This window comes from Corvus hawaiiensis, chromosome 3 (genome assembly GCF_020740725.1).
Source record: "Corvus hawaiiensis isolate bCorHaw1 chromosome 3, bCorHaw1.pri.cur, whole genome shotgun sequence".
NCBI classification, from domain to species: Eukaryota; Metazoa; Chordata; class Aves; order Passeriformes; family Corvidae; genus Corvus; species Corvus hawaiiensis.
In genome coordinates, this window is record NC_063215.1 from 34,635,009 (window position 1) to 34,656,288 (window position 21,280).

General features: G+C 35.4%; 1 protein-coding gene across 3 annotated transcripts in view; it reads left to right on the forward strand.

Moving 5' to 3' along the window:
- Window positions 1-21,280, forward strand: part of BCKDHB (branched chain keto acid dehydrogenase E1 subunit beta) — a 116,568-nt gene that overhangs the window by 93,043 nt on the left and 2,245 nt on the right. For all 3 annotated transcript variants that reach the window (XM_048297815.1, XM_048297814.1, XM_048297813.1), the window contains one exon: window positions 18,017-18,169. In XM_048297815.1, the coding sequence (XP_048153772.1) occupies window positions 18,017-18,157 (141 nt within the window). In that variant the 3' untranslated portion in view covers window positions 18,158-18,169. The remainder of the gene's footprint in view (window positions 1-18,016; window positions 18,170-21,280) is intronic.

Here is a 21,280-nt window from a genome sequence, read left to right on the forward strand (position 1 = left end):
GGAAAAATTAAAGGCTAAAGATACATTTCATTTTCTGAAGATGACTGAAAAAACAGCCTCTTACCCTATAATAGCAAATACTCAATGGGAAGTTTGTAAGGGACATCAAACTAAGTTTTCAAATCCCAACCTTAAATTATTCTCAAAAAAGGGGTAGTGTACCCTTTGAAACATTACTACATACATAAAGAGTAAGCAGTAGTCCACAATGCAGCTGAGAAATGTGAGGATTAAAAGGTTTTTAAAATGACTTAAATAATAATTCTCTCAGATACTAAAATACAAGAAGCTGAAATAGGTCTGTCAAAAGTCTGACTTGTGTAGTGTAGTGCTATAGACAAAATGACACTTTACAAAGTGAAAGGAAGCAGATAGTCCTTGAAATGTTTAAGTATTAGCAAGAAATATACTAACAACATGAGCTTTATCACTGTGGTGTGTTTGCTCAATGCCTGAGTTTTCAAATATCCTGAAACAGTGACAGAAATTTGAATTTCTGTGCAAAGCAAGTGCTCTAATTCTCTCACTAATAGTACTGGAAAGAAATAGTGTTGGAGTTCAGAATAGAGTCCAAAAGGAGAACTGAGTTCAGGGGATTTCAGAAGAGTCTGCAAAGTTCATAGTTCATAAAATGGAGGGGATACACAATCCAGATGATAGTCTTGAAAATGACAGATGACATTAATTCTAGAGGACAAGCATATGAAGCACAACAAAATAACTAAGCGTGATGGAAGCTCTGATACAAAATTGGCATTACCCTTGACTTACTATCCTTAGTAATTGTACAGACTGTGAGGATTGCATACATAAAAATATTCACAGGTTGCATTTAAAAATGCAAGAGGACTATATCAGGAAAATGTATTCTGTTGTTGAGAGATATTCTTCCATGTCACTCAGGCTTTTCCACAAATATTTTGTTATGGAGATTTGTTGTGTATGGTTGTAATTATGTTGACACTTATCTGGACTTCCAGTTATTTTTTTTCTTCACTGCAAACACAATTTCTAGAGGATGAGAATAAGATGAAGAATAAAACATACTTAATAGAAACTTTAAAGGCTGTTCTTAGTTTCTTGCTCAGGTTCATAAGATCCACATTGCTATGTGCTTGCCAGATTTTACAAGTTAGCATATTTTACTATTCAGAAGACTCAAGAATGATCTTCTGCATTTGAATTTCTGAAAATCCTGATGTTTGCAATAATTTGCTCTGAAATGCCGTTGGTGTTTTGATTTTATCATGTGCTGTAACCTCTAACTACTCAGTTGGTTGGAAAAGCTGATTCAGACTTAGCAGAGCAAAGCGTTTGATCCAGTTGGAACCACTGATGGTTTAATTTCTGTATCTGGGACATGGTGAGTGACCCATTACTCATTTTTCTCCTGTGAGTCTTCACCCTTGAGTATTAAGGAGAGAAAATTCCTTCTCAGCTCAGAAGTGCTTAGTATTTATAGCAAGAGAGTTGAAAATTAGGATTTTCAACTGCAAAACGCAGGTATCTGTTTTAAACTGAGGAAGGCAAGAGTCATTAATCCCAGATATATGCACTTCTTTCATCTAGGCAATGAGCGATGCCATAAAATGGTGAAGTCCTGGAGCCAGAGAAAAGATTTAATCTTTGATATAAGACAAATAGATTAAAGATGCTGGCAGGGAGATAACCATGCTGATAGGCAAGTGTGTTACAGTGTTAAAAGCTGTTAAGCATTTCCCCACCACAAAGTATTTTTATACTTTCCTTTTAATCCTGTAGCACTTTTTGGCATGAGGGAGATTTTAGTGCTGCTGGTTCTTTACAGTTCTTCAGCTGGATAGTTTTTAGGTATTCCTCAGTGGCTCTCTTTTGATTTAGACATGCTCTATGGTGACATCTACCAGCACGATTTATTGCACTGTATGAAAAATAAAGGTTCACCTCACTATGTAGGCAACCGTCAGGATGACCAGGGCTCACAGTAATTGTGTATGCTCTGTATGCAGTTTCGTATATTCTTTATGGCTCAAATAACTTATATTTAGTAGTGATAACTTTTTAAAAAAAGGGAGCTTAATTTTTGATTGGATTGTTGCTTGACTGGACAATTGCCTGGGCTGGGGTAAGTGAAGGGACTGGGAAGTTTTGGTGCCATAAGCTCCCTCTGCAGTCACAAAGCAGAAGTCTTGGTCATACAGAGTGCCCAGGGTCTGCCATGCCTCGCGGGGGGCGTCTCTTCTCCTTCAAACTGTGAGGAGGTTTGACAACTGGCTTAAACCAGATGCTGGCTCTAAAATAGCCAGTCGAGGTTAGAAACTGCCACTCTGTTGGACCAGTTTCAGACATTTTGTTGACAAAACAGTTTTAAATTAAATATTTTGCTGTCCAAAATGCATCTTGGAAGTTCTTTCAGATAATACTCAGCTGTGGTTGCTGCCATTTTCCTCTGGGTAGTACAGTAATACAAATTTATTCAGTGGCTTCTGAGTAACAAAATCTGCTTTTAGGTGTCTTGAACCTGCCAAATGTGGGTATTTGGTGCTTGTTTTGTGACCTGAGGGACTGAATTATATGGCCCAAGGTTGGAGAGTGGTCATTATGCCATCCCTGCCTGCTCAGTGGAGGGGAGGGCTCTGTCCCCTCTGGGAGATGCCCCCTCCACTGTGGGGGCTCCACCCTGAGGAGCTTTGCCAGTCACTGCAGTGATGCACTTACGTCTTGAAATGCGTCCTGAGGGAAGTGGAAGTTTTGGGTCTGGAAGTTGCCTGGAGAATTTGCAGGTGTTCGCACTTGAATTCAGACATAAAAGTGGAAGAGGGCCCACAAAATTGATTTTATTGAGTGGAACAGATGGCTTTTCTCAGGGCCCGCTTCCAGAGCAGCGGTTGACGCAGACTGGTTGCTGTCTTTGAGTGAATTGAATTACAATAAATATAGAGCAAAATCAGTTGTTTTAGCTCTTACAGTTTTTGACCAGATATTGCAGAAATGTGAATATTTGGTGGCATGGAGGCCTATCTTCCTGTACAGCCAAAATACCCAGGGAACTGAGCTGGAGTCCTTGCATGAGGGCACAAACCAGACTGAGGAGTTGTTTTAAAAATGAAATGTTTCTTGCTTTTAGTCCACAGTTTAGTGGGCTGTAACATGTTCAAGGAGTAAAAGAAATAAAAGTAAGAGAGTTTAGTGCATTAGCATGTTTTGTACTGTTTCTTTCACAAAAAATTCAGACCTAACCCTTCGGGTTATTTATTGCTGTCACCTCTGACTGAAATCTGAGAGTTTTAAGTAAACATGGGAAAGCATTTCACAACTCACAGGGCTGGAGTCATTAATGTTTATGCAACCTTATATTTTTTTTGACAATTCTGAGCCAGTTATTTTGTTTACATTGTAGAAAGAATTCAGAATGGTGATTAGTGGAAGTAATGAAAGAATTTAGTGTGCTTATCTATATAAATATTAGTAACAATTATGAAATATATTCCAGAGAAAATATATGGGCTTATTATTACCTCAGTAATACAGTATATTTCTTTGCATACTTTGATACTAAAAAATAATAAATTACCTCTAATTCTCTTGATGCATACCCCAAGCATATTTGCAAATTATCACAATTTTAAAGAAGTATTTTTAAAGCTCAATTTTCTATAAACACAGCATAAGATGATTGCAATCTGAGTTAATTGCTTCCATGTGCTCTGGTTTGTAGTAGCACTACAGCTTTAAAATCTGAAAGCCATTCTCATGCTATTTCATAGCATGAAATGTAACACTGAATTATGGAACACACATTCAGTACTTAAATACAGAACTTTCATTTTAAATAATTTCTTTCTGTGCTAAATTAATATGTTTATCATTTATTACTTTTTAACAAATTATTACATTTAATTCTAAAGATCAGAAAAATGTTGAGCATATTAGTAATCATCCTTCAGCAAAACACTCATAACTTTTTGATTTAAAAAACCCACTGATTGATACACTGTAAACCTTAAAAATTAGTTTTCCATACCTTAAAAATATGATAATTATTTTATGATATGTGGAACTCTGTATGTGTAACTTTTTTACATTTTAACTCTTTCTTATAACTTATGACTAAAGGAAAAATTATTCTTTCTACAGCTGTTCATAGGTTTTACAATCAAAGCCAGTTTTAAGTAATTCAATAGAAACTTAATGAGGCTACATTTGTGTTTTTGCCAAATAATGTAATTAATTCATTGCAAAATACATTATTTTATAATATAATTTGTAAAAATACACAAACTTTAAAATTAAGTGCAGGCATCTTCATTTAAAACATTTTACTGTATGTGAATAGTTTGTTAGCTGAAGTTGAAACACAAGTTTAGTTCCAAGTGCTTTATAATCTGATCTCAGTGTACAAAATCTTTGGAGCAGTATAAACATATGTGTAAATGAATTGTTTTAACATATAATTTTTATGATACAATTGCTCTGAATCATGAAACCTCAGACCTAAGATGTTCCATCAGGAAGGCAGAAATACTGGTAACAGTGATATCCAAAAAGCATACAAGAAACAGTTGATGAGGCCAAAGACAACTCACGTGGTGTTCCTGCAAAAACTTGAAGGGGAAAAAAAAAAAGGCAGAAAACCCCACTCCTTAAATCCTGCATTATAATGTGAAAGCTCCATGCTTTTGTTGGACAGCTGAGATGGATGAATTGTATTTTAAGATTGGCTGCTGCTTCAAATACAGTCAAACTTATACTGTTCAGTGTTGCCACAGAAAAAAAGTTATCTGCAGGCCCGAGTTTCGGCAATTAAAACCTGGAAGGCCCCTTGGGTGGCTAGCATTGACTGGTGTTATTACAGAGAAACAAGCATTGCAATTAATTTATCTGTCCCTTTGCCTAACATAGTTTCAATATTTTTCTTCAAGATGAACTATAAAAGATGTTCAGACTCCTATATTTGAATATGTCTGCAAGTCATGGCTAGATCCAAGATATTAATGATAGGAGAAAAAGAAGACAGAAGAAAGTTGCTGAGGATCTGGAGGAGGAATAACCAATTCCACTGGGGCTGCTAATATTTAGTCCCTGCCAATCTGTTGTTTCAATCAAGCAGGAAGCTAATTACATGCAACACTTTGATTCTTTAGCAAAAAAAAAGATAAAGCGCTTCTATTTTAAGACCGACCATGTTTTTTTAGTCAAAATACTGTACTGTCAGAAAATGCCAATGTCAAATCTTTTTGCCAGTTTTAGCAGGAGGTTTTTCAGGGAGCAGTAGTTCTGCCTTTCCAGGTGGAATTTCTGACAGACTTGGTGTTCTTGGTTGAAAGTTTGAGTTTCTTCCCTGGACTGTTTTCTGTATTGCATTCGCGTCCATTGGATAAAGTGCTTATGTGGAGAGGCACGGGAGGTGAGAGCTGCCATCCCTGAGATCAGCACCCTGGCCATGGGCACAAGTGCCATACTTGGGCTCCCTTCTTTGCTGTGACTTTTGGGGTGCTGCAAAGTGAATGCCCCTCTTTCCAATTTTACCCCTCTCTGTGGCTATTTATTATTCATTTGAGTACTTAAAAAATTAGACTTCGTTGTTTGTTTATTTTTTATTTGCTTGTTGTAGCTATCTTACTTGGGGATTATGTTCCAAACATCAGATTTTTGCTGGCCTGGCCACCAGCTTACATTAAGAATACTGTTTGGCTGAGAATAAGAAATACTGATTATAAAAAGCTAACATTGAATATTCTGAGTATTGTAGGTGTCAAGTTCAAGTCTGTGTATGCCTATATCTGAGTCAACCACAATATATATTGATATTGATGGAATTAATGTGATTATATGCTAATAAATATATTAATGGACTTATGCTCTGTTCAGTCCTGAAGGGCAGAAGTGAGACAAAATGTCTCTGAAATATGAGTTATAACACCGTATATTGCTATATGTTGAGTCAGAAAATTGTTCCCATTTATTCAGAATGCCTCAGGTAAGCAATTTATCTCCAAAATGTATTGAGAAGGTTTCAGATGCACAAGGAACCTGTAAGTAATACAGAGGAGACAACCCACTGTTACTCAAAAAGCAAATTCTGTCATCAATGTTGCATTACCAAAACAATTTTAACAACTTTTCTTTGAGAGGAATCCTACTTGGTTAAACTAAAATTGAGAAATCTACTTTCCTCTGAGGCAAAATCCTCTAATTGTTGTGTATTTAATCACTGTCTATATTCAGAATACTAAGAAAAGGATTTCTTATATAAGTAAGCATGATGGGATTATGTGAATAAATGTGGATGTTACCATCTTCACACAAGTTATAAAGAAACTTTTACTGTTCTTTAAGCTAGAAGTTCTGATTTAACTTTGAGTAGGAAGATCTGAACTTAGCCCATTTTCATATGGAGTTTTGAGCTACTGGGGGGAAACATTTGGTTCTAAATACCATATGTAACATTATATCTGGATTTCAATGTTTTGAGAAGCCAACGGGTTTACCCAAATTATAGGAACAACTTCAGAAGTTGCCTAATGAATGGCTTTTTTTTCTTTAATGTTTGATTACCTGCAGTCTTCATTCACATGTAAAGCTGAATATTATACCAACTTTGAATTCCAGGTAGTTGAGAAACTTGAAAGATCTGAAAGCATTTCACCATCTGTGTACTGACAATATATGTTGTCCTGTATTTTATGTCCATAAAGATTTTACCACCTTTGACAGTGGATAAGGACTGAAAAGAGAGGGAAATATGGATCAATTTTTCAAGTATCATTGTCTCTTTCACTGTTTTTGATGGACACTCTTACGGGGTACTACAGATTTTGTAGTGGTCTAGCTTCTGCAAGAACTCCATTTAATTGTGAATATTTGTCGCATCTCTGCAACTACCTATGTAAGGACACTGCAATGAGGTGGCATAGATTTGAGTTTTTCTTCATAATTACTCAGTTGGGAGTGATCTAAAAGTTGCATCTCTAATCTATGCAGTACAAGCCTTGTTTATAGTCAATAAGGATTAAAATCATCAAAGGATGGTGCATTTCATTTTAGAGTAAATCTTCCTATGAAGAGATTTGAAACTTTTTAGCAGTGCCTGAGAACTAGAGATTCTGTTGATTGTCTCCTAAAATTGTCTCCCTTTCAAGAACATAAATAGCATTACTTGATTTTTAATGGTAACAAACCAATGAATTACACAGAACTGACTGTTTTACCCCTAAGTGAGTCTTTAGTTGGGGGGAAATAAGAAAGAAAGAAGTCTTGAAAACAGCTGTTATAATTTAGAAAAGTTATATCAAATAATTAAGAAGACTTTCAAAAGATGTTTGAATAAAGGAAACCATTGTAGTCAATAAAAAAAACTGCAAAGCAGCAACTTGAATTTCAGCCTGCTGTGGTCACTGTGCTACAGAAAATCTCAGCCATTGATTTGTTTGGTCACTGGGTCTTCTAGGCTGAAGTTGTTTATTAACCACTACAAGCTAAGCTTTTCTTTCTCCATATAATTTGTGGTGATCACTGAAATAAGTGGAAATGCCTTAAAAAATTATATACTGTTCAGAGAAAGATGCTTAAACCTCTATTTTTGTAGAGCATTCAAATATTGATTTTACAATGGATAGGAAACTATGCAGCCAACAAACCCCATAATTTCTGGAGTATCCTTGAATTCATAGAGATACAAACCATGGAAATAATGTTACATGTGAACTTTATTTCATGACTTTTTTTAAGTCAACCACAAAAGAAGACATTTGAGAGCATGTTTCTTGTCTTGATCAAGAAAAAGTACAGTGTCAAACACTTAAACTGGCTCTTTAGCAATCTGAACCCATGTCAGCAGTGTCTGCAGGTTTTGTTCTTACAGTTGTTAGCAGGATTGGTTGACTGTGTTTCTAGCATCTGACAAGTGAAAAATCTCACCAAAAACAGTGAGAAAAGCCCCATAGTAACTTCTGTACCATCTGGATTTTTGTGAATATTGTTTTTCTGTCTTCATAGCTATGAATTCCCTCCTAAAAGCATGAAGTACTAATTTTCTTCTGTTATTGTGCTCTGATAAAAATGTTGTCAGCCTGATGTTTTCAAAACTTAATTTGTCAGTGAATTTGCTGGGCTTTATACAGTGAGTGTAGATTGTGCCAGACTAACCTAACAGATTAGATCCTGACCTTACAAAATCTTGTCAGTACAAGAACTGCAAGGTATTTGATTTGGGGATTGTAGTATGGTGGGCTCTCAAAAATATTACCAAGTTGTAAAGAGTAGCATTTTTTAAGACTTGGTTGGATCTTAACACTGTTGTAGTTTCTTAGTTACAAACCCCAGAATTTTTAAGTCACAAAGTCCATCTATTATTGATATAGTAAAAATTAGAATCCTATAATGAACCTGCCTGATACTGAGGGTCTCAGAAGCAGAGTTTCTACATGGCTAGGAACTACTAACTTTTTTTTAGCATAAGCTTATAAATGATTAGTTGGGCAGAAGAGGAAAAGCTGGTGTTATCAGTTACCTTTGGCTCAATTGTGTGTCATGTAGTTGGATAAAAAGAGAGGTGAGTTTGGAGAAGCCCTTATGGTAGAAATAGTAAGGACTGACTTTGTTGTAGAAAATAGTGGTATGGTGAACTAGTTTTTTTAAAAAAGTATTGAAACCAAATGATGTGAGTCGGGAGCTTCTAGGGTCATCAGAAGCTGTGGAGAGCCTGCTCTATGAAAATAGCTTAATGGTGCCTGCCTTCTTCCCACTGTCAAAAGGAAGACTAAATGAATGTAAGTCCTGTTTATAAATTTACTGGAAAAATAAGCAAAGGTAACCAACAGAAAAGTGTTTGCTAAAGTAATACTGGGGAAAAATCATATATGAAGGAATCTGAAATCAATAGCTTGAAATTAGAAAAAGAGTTTCAAGATGACCTGTCATAGAGAAGGAGTGTGGATAAAAAAAGCCAATAACCGCATTACAGCATTATCACCACAGTAGAGTACAATACAGTTAAATATGATCAATTTGTGATAGAAACTGAGGCCCTCTGTGATGGCAGAGACACGACTTCAGTTCTGAGACCTTGCCAAGTGTTGTATTCTTACACTTTCTCAGAAGTTTGGAGAAAAAGCCCCAACTTTAGCTGTGCATGGCCTGGTGGTCTCATTTATTAAGAGGAAATCAGATGTATGGGCTGGTGGGTACAGGAAATTCCATGACTGGATAATTGTTATTTAAAAATGTTTTGATTTTGTGGTTGTCCAGCTGGAAGAGAACATCAGTGTCAGTGCACCTAAACCCTGACTTCTGACATCAGTAGTGGCTTTAGGTAACAGGAAATCTGATTCAAGCAATGGTGAGTTTGGCCACTAGCAAAGGAAATGGACCTAAATAAAAGCTCAGACTTTCACAGAATTCTACATTTTGGTTTCTCCCTTTATGCTTCCTGTTGCATGTCATGTATCACAGTCTCTGTGATTGCAAGAGGCTAGAGTTTATGCTGCTGTACAATTACAGTACTGGATACTGGATAAAATAAGAAGCCCAATGTGCTTCAAGAATTATGCTAAATATTGAAAAAAAGAATCTGATATAGGGAACACTAATTCTCAAACAATCCTGCCTTAATATAATACTGGTGGGGTTTTTTTTTTCAGGGCAGATGTAAAGTAGGATCGTTGTTTAATAATTAGCTTCATAAAATCAATCCTTGTAAATAGTAAATCAATGTCCATTTGTACTATAGTTCTATTTTATATTTATGATATTGTGGTTTTATATATTATCCTATTGAATGCCATTTCTTAGAGATATCTAGTCCTGTAGAGTCTTGATGGATTGAGATCTGCAAAAATTTTAGTTAGTGAATAAACTGAGAATTTCTCTCAAATATTTACATGAGGTTAGCATTTTTTTTTATATACTGTTTAGTAGACACAGGGGGAAAAGAAAATCTCAGTTTAAACTGCATTGCAGTTTTATTTTTGGAGGTATTTTTACATTTCACTCATGGCAATTGTATGTTGAGTGCTAACAAACTGAAAGAAAATTATGAGAGGCGCTTCACAGTAACTAAGGCAGCTGTGTAGGTATTCTACTTTGTTTCTTCATTAAGAAATTTCACTGTACAATTGATAACATTGGTGGAAGACAGTTTAGGTTATGTAAAAGATTTATAGTTTTTACTTTAAAGCAGTAAGTTCATTAGTAGAGTGAAAATTAAAATTGTGTAAATGCTTTAGTATAAAAGTAAAGTTCACATAACCATTTTAAGTATGAAATTTATCTAAACAATCAGTTCTAAAATATAGACCAAGTTAAATACTTGGGCTTAATCCAGTGAAAACTTCAGTGAGACTCCTAAAATATACATTTGACATCTACTGTTATGTTTCTCTCTTGTGTAAAAATAATTAATTCTGTTATCTGTGTTTCTGTGTGTAATATTGCTGGATATGTCACAGATCCCACGCATTTGTTTTTATACGTGCATTTCATTGACTCTTCAAAATCAGGGCAATAATTTTGAACTGTTTGTTCTGGCATAAAAGAAACTCAAAATTTAATAGCCTCTGAAATATGTCTTCATTTTTGGACCAATTTTTAAATTAAGAGATGTAATTCTAACTATTTATGGTCTTATTAAACATTTTAAAATAAAAGTGTTTCATTTGCAGCCCATTTCTTGGTCTCTTGTAACAGAGTTGCATTGACTATTTATAGCTGCAAAAATTAATGAAGTATTAATTTCTTACTTTCTTAGAGGTCTTGTTTTCATTTTTTTTTAGCAATTTTTCATTACACTGGAATATCAATGTACCCTGCTTGAATAGTAATTTAGGAAATGAAGTGTAGAATGATCAAAACTATAAAAAATTGCGCCTCTCTAGGAAAGAAGAAAATCTAATTACTGTAAGAAATTTGGTAAAATAATTATTTCATGCTTTTTAGGTTAGCCTGTACCCCAAAGCACAGTCTCCAATATAATTAATTTAATGTTTCTGAGTATTTTTTTGCATAAACCTTTATGTTAAAACCTCATTACATTTTTCTCCAACTTTTTACACTTTTTCTGAAGAATAAAAATTACCTCTGTATTCTCACCAGTCAGCTTTCTTAACTGTTAATTTTGCCTTTATATGAGAGAATATTTATTATTCACTTGAAGCCTTTCACTAAATTCTTCTACCTGAGGGCTTGAACCATCAAGCAGCTTCTGATAAAATAAAATTTATAAGTAAAATGATGTCTTGGTTTAAAGAATGCACTATAAAATTCCTTATATCTTTGTGTCAAGTAATCTAATAATCCCGTCTACTCTGAGCCTGTTTTGCAAAGGTGACCATGTAAAAATTTCTGGAAAGATATTAGGTAAGTCCCAGCCTTTTCATGAGAGGACAGGGTAGTTCCTTTGTACTTGTCTCTCCCTGGCTGCCTGGCCAAGCTGTGGGTTTGCCCTGGAGAAGGATTTGGTGACAGTCACAGTGACAGCATCATTCTCACTGTGCTGTCCCAAAATGCAAATGCTTTGACATAAGAAGGGAAATGTGCTGGTTTAAATTGTTTTGTAACAGCAGCTGAAATTGCATTTCCTTTGAAGTTCATTAGTGTGTGTGTGTGTTGAGCAAAGTACTTCTATGCGAATTTTACTGTGCCGGATATGTAGACTGACAAGGCTGTCTTTGCAAGAATCTCTCAGCTGCCTCAACAGCTGTAAAAATAAAAATACCACTCACTGACTCTTAAAACTCTTAGCAGCAAATCCTTCCAGTCACTTTTGTCATGCTTAACCAGAAGATGTTTTTACAAAATACTTAAATAAGTAATTAGAATGGTAGGTGATAAATGATGATTGAAAAGTATAAAGTCTGATTATACTGGTAGCATATTTCTAACTTTGTTAATAAAAGGGAGGAAGTAATTAGAAGTAGGTTAATCTTTACTGAAAAGCTTAACAAGTGTTTTTTTGTGCAGCACAACTGCTCATTCATGCAGAAAAATGACCTGTGATCTGCAAACATTTTCACGTAAGAATAATTTTATGCAGGCACTTTAGCTCCATTGATTTCCCTTGGATTATTCAGCCATGTTATCATACATGTAGCAGTTTGTAGGATCATTTACTGAACAGATGAGTCAGTAATGCCAAGCAGCTAAATAAAGCAAGTTCAAATACTCATGGGCCTGGGAAATCATTCTAGCTCTGGGGCTTTGGGCATGGTTTTAGAAAATATGTGGGTCCCAGTGCAAATGTTTGTAATTGCCACTTAAGAAAGTGCACAGGAAACTTGGAATATCCCAGAGAATAACATAACGTGTAGTGAATTTGCTGTAAGGTGGTTTGCTGCTGTACAGAAGAACAACTTCTAACATATAGCATATGCAATTTAGGAAAGACCTTAGATTGTTTCAGCTGTGATGTAGCAGTAATTGCCTAGGAAAAATAGTATTTCTAGTATTTGTAGCATAAAGGTGAGAAGTGATCATCTAGTGGATTGCAATTAATTATCAAAAACCTGACTCGCCAAAAGACATTTTTTTTGTTCACTTAAATTAGCCTATTCCATAACCTGAAAATTCATGCTACATCCTGTTGAGTGTATCTGTCTTGTGCCATTTATTTTATGGAGAAGAACTGTGCTGGCTGCTCATACCACAGACAATGCAAATTATGCATTTACTGGGAAGAACTTAGTTCCTGTCTGTGTTCTTCTGAATTGACTATATTTCCTAGATTCTACCAGAGGCAGTTTAAATGGTGTAAAGTTTTTATACAAAGTCTTTGCCTTTTTGCATAAAATGTAGGATAGGTTGTGAAGAAATAAAAATTACTTTTTATTAATTTTCCTCCTTGTTGAAAAGATAATCTATCTGACATAAATAAAGTTTTGGGTTTGTTTGGTTAGTGGGTTTTTTTTTGTTTTGTATTGTAAATACCTTGGGAATGTGGTGCTGATTTCTTCGTGCAGTTCTGCCACCAAGACAATTAAGCCACTGACCAAGGCTCTAATTCCAACAGCTTCAAGTTAATGCTCTTGCTGTGTATGTTTGTTGGAGTGGTTCTGTTGTTAACTTGATAGGGAAAATTTGGCAGACCATAGCAGTCATGTATTGGGTTATTAAAGATTGTTCTATTCATTTTCGAAGCTGGCTGAAATGAAATTTGAAGGCATTCTTCAAGCCTGTGTATGAATTGTTCATTTTATGTTATAATACTTTACCTTTTCTATAGTAAATTTGACTTATTCTGTAAGTACTGTTTCAGGTGATTTATTACAGCAAAGACAATATTTGCAATTAATTGCTTTTTAATGGTAACAACGCAATGAATTCCACAGAACAGACTTCTCCACCCCCCCAAATTCTTCTTTATTTTATAATTACAGAAGTATTTTGTAAGTAAAAATATGATCTCTCTTTGCAATCGTAAGATAAATAATTTTAGCAGTGAACTATTTTTCTGTATTTGACAAGGTATTAATTACATAAATTCAAAGAATTGGTGACAGAATGGATCATTACTAGTCTGTGCTAAGTTATAAATAGATAAAGTGATTTGGAAAGGAGAAAAACCTTTGATAGGAGTTAAAAGTTTACAACATATAACTGCAGAGGTCTCTGAGGAAAAATTGTGTCACTGTTGTAACTATCAGGAAAAGATTTATAAAAATATTTTAAGACAAGAATGGCTAAGCTTTTGGAAAAAAAAAAAGTTCCTCTAAATAAAGAAAATATATATCTCTCTTTACACATATCTCAACTTGAAAATATCTTGTGGGTGTATTGTATAGTACTTATGTAGCACATAGAAGCGACTGTTCTTAGGAATGTGACATATATATGTTGTCAAAGCAAATTATGTTTAAAATGTGTAGCATTTGGTGCTTGCAGCTGTAAAGGAAAGTACTGTACTATAATTGAGAATCATATGAAAACTGCAGATGCTTGACTTTTCTGTTATTGCAAGTAAATTTTTCAAATTAGACATTATTTTTGAGCAGAAACCAAAGAAAAAGACCTTTAATCTTTATTTAGTGTCAGCTTTATTGCATGAAATCCACGTTTTCTAAAATGGGGCTTGATTGACAACCTCTTTGGAAAGCTTCTTTTGAAAATCCATCTAAGCTAAGAGTTAAAAAATATGTTTTATTGTAAATGAGATTGTCGTGTTCATTATTAACCTATAGTAGGTTTCATTTTATTTTTACAATAGGTAATTTACAGTTGCAAATCCATGTGGGGAAGTAATAGATAATATACATGTAACAATCATCAACAAAGTGATCTGAAATAAATTTTCTTAACTGTTTAAACCCCATATTTTAGTTTATGGCAACAACATAAATAAATCTGAATAAAAATCCAGAATAGAAAGTGAAACTGATGCAATAAGTTTTCCCTCTGAAAGTTCTTCAATTATGTATGTGGTTTTTAAAATTTTATAATCTGTAAATGAGATGGCAAAATTCAGAGTTCTAGTCAGCAGAGCTGACCACAATTTAATTAAACTTTTGCAACCTGTCACATGAATTCCTGAGTCTAAATTTTGTAGTTATTGTCAGCAAAAATATGAGTACTCTTGCATGAAGAATGTTCCTACGGTTTGTCTTGTGTAACGGACTTTATGTTTAGTCTTCTTTTTATTAGAATAGCTATAATACCAAAATAAGTATCAAAATTTCTGTCCAACTCTTCGTTTTTTTATTAGTCTTTAATATAGACTTTTTGTTTATTATCCTTCAGAAATTAAATTCCTATACTGAAAAAGGAGTTGTAAAATCAGTGGTCTCATATAGTAGTCATCTGACATTTTAGGAGCTGTTGATATTTTGGGGTACTGCAAAATGTGATCAATTATAATACCTTTATATACTACTGCAAAATAAAAATAGTGTGGGAGAGACCCCGAGGATGTTCCAGAAATAATTTATTTTTAAAGGAAAGCTTTCTCACTTAGGAAGTATTCTACACACCAGTAGAAATGAAAACTAAAAAAAAAAAAAGAAAAAAAAAAAGAAAAAAAATCCTGTTTAGTGATTTTAATCCATGCCAGCTAGAGGGGAAAAATGAAATAGATCAAAAAAATATGAAAGTAAAGAAAGACTATAATAGGGGGAAAGACTGAGTTTGAATTTGTCCGATTTGCTAGCTATGCATAAATAGTCTCATTTAATTACCTGATCATGCTTACCAAAGTGTTTGCATTTGAAGGTTTGTTTACTATGACTGTGGAATTGTAGAGATTCCCTTCAGAGGAAGGACAGGCTGGAGCAAAAAGCTCTTTTAACTATTTTGTTCTTGTCCAGATGCCTAAAAGCACTTCCTCCAAATGGCTGATGAGATTGCTTTATTTTTCCATACATTCCAGATGGATGAGTAATGTTTTCTTTCAGTAATGTCCAATAATGGACTTGTTTTCTTATTTTATCGTTTTTGTACAACTGAATATCTCTATAAATGTCTGCAGTTCTCACTCAAACTTCTAAGAGTTTTTCAATCAGAACCCTTATTTAGCAATGCGTACCTGAATCTCTGATAAAAGTAAAATATACTTTTAAATAAAGGTAAAATAAACTTGGAAAGTTTTCTGTATTAGCATATTAAGATATTGTAATCTGGGAAAATACACTGACTGTTCCAAGTACTGGGGGATCCATTTCTCATACAATTATGCAACATCCAGCAAGTCCTTGGTTTTAGCTCCTATTCTAAAAATCAAGGCATGTGACTGTTTTCAAGTGTTGTGTGTGTGATGCTTTTGACTGATTGCTGTGAATTTCAAGAACAGATTTTTACTGGGATCTGTGCTCTTGTTTTGAAAAATCTTAGTGTGTATTAAGCATCACATGTTGAGATAGAATTATGTGATCAATTATAATGCCTTTATATACTAATATAATAATGTATTTTCCAGGAAGCTTTAAGTGAAAATCAGGCACATGAAGGAAAATTGGCAAAGGTCATATTGAATAACTGAGGCCAGAATTTGGCCTCTGCAGTTAGGAAGCAGAGCAAGAAGAACAGCAATTTAATGTTTTGTTTGATTTTTTTACATTAAGAAAAACTTAGATATATTAAACTAGTAACTATATCTGTTGCTTTTGTAAACACTTATTTTTCTAACAAAACAATAATTTTTTACTTTAATCAAGTTTTGGAAGTCATGGATATCCTGCTAAATGAGTGACTTTTTCATACAGATTTTCAAAACTGAGTCTAAAACACTTTATACTGAATCAGAAATTCCATGCCTACTACTTTACTTCCAAAACCATTTACCTTTAAAGTTTTTTTCTAAGGTCTTTCCTTGAAAGATAATCAGTTTGTTTAAATGGTCTGTCTCCTAGATAGTGGTCTGTGTTGGGTACTTGTAAACAGCAGTGCAGGACTGGGAACCTGTGGGTCTAGAATGTACTTGCCTGTTTTCGTGTAATGCAACCTGACAGGTGGATTGGGCGGTCAGTTTTGGGATGGTCCAAAAACTATTGCCTTGTGTTACTGGTCAGTTACAACATGGGAATCAAGGTCTCTTCAGTATCAAAATTACCCTTGCCAGCAGGTTGGAGCAGGACATCGTGATCTACCTCCTGGACATATAAAGGATTTATTACACTCTACTTCCCAGGATTTTGTACTAATGTGAAACTTTTGCTTTACAAAGAAAAGAGTGCCTGGAAATGGATCTCAAAAATATTTGTATTGTTTGCATATATATTTTACCTTAGACCTACTCAGACTGTGAAGTTTTCTAAGTTAATTAATTCACTATTAAGTGTAATTGATACCGTGTGCAATCACACAACTTCTTGGACTTTTTACTTCCATTCATTGTCCAGAAAAAAACACTTCACAATGCTGGAGTGAAAGGTTGTGATCTCTGTGTGTTTCCAGTACCTTCTATACTGCCAAATATTGTGATGTGTAGAAAACACAGTAAGTAGAGTTAGGCTGACATGGACTGCAAGGCAACGTGCATTCAGAACAGTTCATCAGTCTGAGAAAATATTTAATCCTCTTTTGTAGAGAAGCATAGCTTTTTAACTATTTTCCTCATGGGCCTGGCAGAAAAGGACCAGTAGATAATACTTCATCTTCCATTTTGCTGAGCCAAGTACAGGGGAACTTGGCCAGGATGTCTCAGTTGCTGCACTCCATAAAGGAGAGACCAGGAGGAGACACATTTTATCACTTCATTTGTCTGCTTTGGAAAGCAAATACCTATGCTAAAAATATGTGGAGAAAGGGAGCTGATAATTAGCATCAACATCAGTTTGGTCTGGCTGTTATTTCTACATCTACTTCTTGCAGATTTTTGTGGTCCATGCCATCATTCTGGTGCTTGAGAGTAAGAACATTGAAACTCCACTATTTATTTGGTTATTAAGGCTGGTAGTGCTACATATTTACAGGTTACTTTCAAATTAATGTGGTATGTGTAATATTTTGTGCCATTTTAGGTCAAGTAATGAAACTCTCACAGTCGTTACCAAATCTGATCTCCAAGTAGAACACAAGTTGTGGGGTTTTGGGTAGAACATGGATTTGACTCAAAGGTTGGAGATATGCAAATCCACTTAATTGTCATAGCTGCTTAATGCTTAGACAGAGCCTTAATAATCTAAGAGTTCAAAGAAGTTTGAATATGATGTTCTTGTATCCAAAAAACCATATGCACTCTTCGATGATATAATTTTTCTATATGTTTAAAAGTGGTACAGGAAAAAGACTCTTACTCCTTTGTTCCTAAAATATTTGTTTCTTGGCAGCAGTTGTCTGGATGTACAGCAGATGTACTAAATATAACCTGCCTATGATTTAATGCAGCACACATGTAGAGAATGAAAATAACATTAATAAAAGTTGTTATTTTAATAAGGACCTTTGGACAAAAGGAAGCACTATTCTGGTTATGACTACTTATTCAGTGATATAAATAGAAGTTTTGAGTTTCCAGGACTGTGAGTCTGGCAGAGGTCATTTGACTTCAATTTGTGATGCAAGGCTCCTGAAAATAATGTCCTCCCTAACATTTATTCTGTATTTCTGTTAACAGGAGGAATGCTTTTTGAATTTAGAAGCTCCTATTTCAAGAGTATGTGGCTATGACACTCCCTTCCCTCACATCTTTGAGCCTTTCTACATCCCAGACAAATGGAAATGCTACGATGCTCTTAGAAAAATGATTAACTACTGAGCAGTAGTACAGGTGAGAAATAGCATCTTACACTGACAGATTACCTGTAAGGATTCTGACAGGATGACTGCGAGGTTTGGGGCTATAGTACTACTCATTTATTTAGTTTATTTACAACTAGTTTATTTAGTTATTTATAATAAGAATTGCTTCTTATGGCTTTGGGCCTTCAGTCTTAAAGGCATCTGAATATTTTTGAGTACTGCAATCGAAGTCAGTGTTTAAAATTAATTACCTTGCTTAATCAATCTGAAAATTAAATGTCTTGAATCCTGAGAAGTGAAAAGAGTATAAAGTGAAGGGTGAAAGGAATACTCATGCAGAGAATATATTTTCATCTCTATTAGAATACTCAAGAGTTACTTCATAGGCAAACCACAGTGTTAAATTTTATAATTTTTCACTCCTCAGGGTGGCCTGTAGTCCTGCAAGGTACTAATAACACCCAATTTACCCTGAATATTTGCTCTGTATTGTAACCATACACAAATCATTGAAAATACGTGAAGCATCTGCAGTGTCTTACAGTCCTGTTGAAGTACTAATATTCAATATATTAATTCTAAAAATAATCTTTCTTTTTGGTGTTCAGTGTAATTTGATCATGCTTGAAGATTTCTGTTTGCAGAGTACCAAGACTGTGAAGTAATATATATTTCTGTGTCTGTTTTTCACAGTCTGTAATATCTTTTGTTTCATTATAATATTGTACTAAGTGGCATTTGACTGCAGGGTGGCTGACCAGGATTTAGGATTGTGCATGGCTGTGGGAGAAGTTCTGGTGTTTAATGACCAAAGTTTAACAGTTTAGAAAATGTGTTAACACAATGTATTCTCTTGCTTCCTTTAATTGAACAAAGTAACCTAGTTTTTGAGATACAGTCTTGATGGATCTTGTACGTGGGAAATAAAAAGAAAAGAAGGAAACAACAGGCCTGTTTTCCTTTGGAACTGGGAGATTCTGTGGGCAGGCAGGGGATTTTTAGCTGTTGACACCAAAGACGGGAGGGCCAAGGTGGGCCCTATATTAGGGGCACTATCTTCTGTCCATTTTACCTCTTCATTAAACTGTGAATTTATTTTAGAGCCATGGATAGAAGGTTGCCAATACCATAGTGTTAATTTCCTTTATATGCATAGTTACTTTCAGGAGACTTTTTGGCACTCTGTTTCCCTCAATAGCTGATAGTGGAGCGCCTTTATGAGACATGGGATTGCTACCAGTGAGGCAGTGTCTCCAAAATACAATGTAATTCTACTTTGCTCAAAAATCACTTGTTACTGACATATCAGAGCATTTCATAGAATCATAGAATATGCTGAATTGGAAGGGAGCCGTCAGGATCATTGAGTCCAGCTCCTGGCCCTGTGGAAGACAACCCAAGGATCACATCATATGCCTGAGAGTGTTGTCCAAATGCCTCTTGAACTCTGTCAGGCTTGCTGCAGTGATCACTTCTCTAAGGAGCCTGTTCCAGTGCCCAGCCACCCTCTGGGTGAAAAATCTTTCCCTGATATCCAACCTAAGCCTCCCCTGACTCAGCTTCATGCTGTTTTCTTGAGTCCTGCCTTATCATGAGAGTGAAGAGATCAGTGCCTGTCCCTCCTCTTCCCCTCATGAGGAAGTTGTAACTGCAGTGAGATCTCCCCTCAGTCTCCTCCAGGCTGAACAGACCAAGTGCCCTCAGCCACTCCTCATACGCTTCCCCTCAAGGCCCTTCACCATCTTTTTTGCCGTCCTTTGGACACTTTCTAATAGTTTAATGTCTTTCTTACACTGTGGTGCCCAAAACTGCCCCCAGCACTCAAGACAAGGCCTCACCAGTCCAGGCAGAGCGGGACAATTCTCTCCCTTGACTGGCTGGTGATGCAGTTCTTAATGCACCTCATTTCCTTGGAATTAAAACTAAAGCTGTTTTCTGACCTGTTTTCTTTTTTTGTAGGGTATATAGTCAGTGCTCTCTTTTTTATTACAGTTTTCTTTTATCTGGGTTGAAGTAAACTCATTAAAGACTTATTTTCTTTTTTTGTTTGGCACCTCTGTAACAAAATCATAGAATCTTTCCTAAAGAGAATGACTTGGTTGTATCTGTTCCTTGAGGCAAGTTACTGGGTCATGCTAGGTACCTTCTGATCTGTTACTTTTCAAAGGAAACCAAAGGACCAAATATTGTTACCTCTGTAAGAAAAGGGATACAAACTGAGGACATTTGGTGGTTCAGAGACTTAGTTAACCCTCTGTTCCTCTAGAGGATGGTAAACTGAGGGAGATACAAGCTGAAAAAATGGGTTCTGAGATTGCATCGAATTTGTGCATAATCTGGTTTCCACACTGGAAGTCCACACTAAACCTGGTCTAAAACATGGAAAAGTCATCTGCATTTATATTTCTGTTGTGGTCTGGAACACACACAAATATCAGAGGAAGTTATTGGTCAGCTGAAAATGTGGATTTAGCATGTCAAGGAGCAGGTTTGTTAGGGCTTGTCTGAAAAACAGTGTCAAGACACAGAAAACTCTGCTTTCTGCTTTGTCTAACAAAACGTCCAGATGTTTGGGCCCATAGCACCACATCTTTCAGTTGGTGTGACTAGATATTAGTGTCACAAAATAAGCTGCTCAAAGTTTTTCTGTGTTTTTCTACGAGAGAACATTAATGTGCCTTGTAAGGCACATTTCAGGGGAGTATTCCCTTATTTTTCTGTGTGCTACACATTGGTCTTACATACTTGAGTTGCAGTACTTACATATTGCAGCTGCAGTCAGTTGCAATAGATCTCCATTCTCCTGTCAACTCCACAGAGTTGGCCTGTAAGGTAGCCCGCTTTTGTTTCTGAGAAATGTAAGGATTGCTTTACATTTGCTTCTTTTTGTACTCATTGTAACAATTATTACTTGCCATTGGTACGGAGTGATGAGGTTATGTGTTCCAAATCATCTCATGTGTAGTTCTAAGAAGTGGTTTACAGTTCATGTGGATTTGAGCACAGTCAGTCCTTCTGGGTGTTAGAGAAGTTGGGCCCCTTCTTGTCCTACTGCTGGAGAGACAGAGGAGGTAGGAGTTCCCCGTAGTGAAGAGGGATGTAGGGTTGGCTTTTGAGTTACAGAAATGGTCAAGCTGGT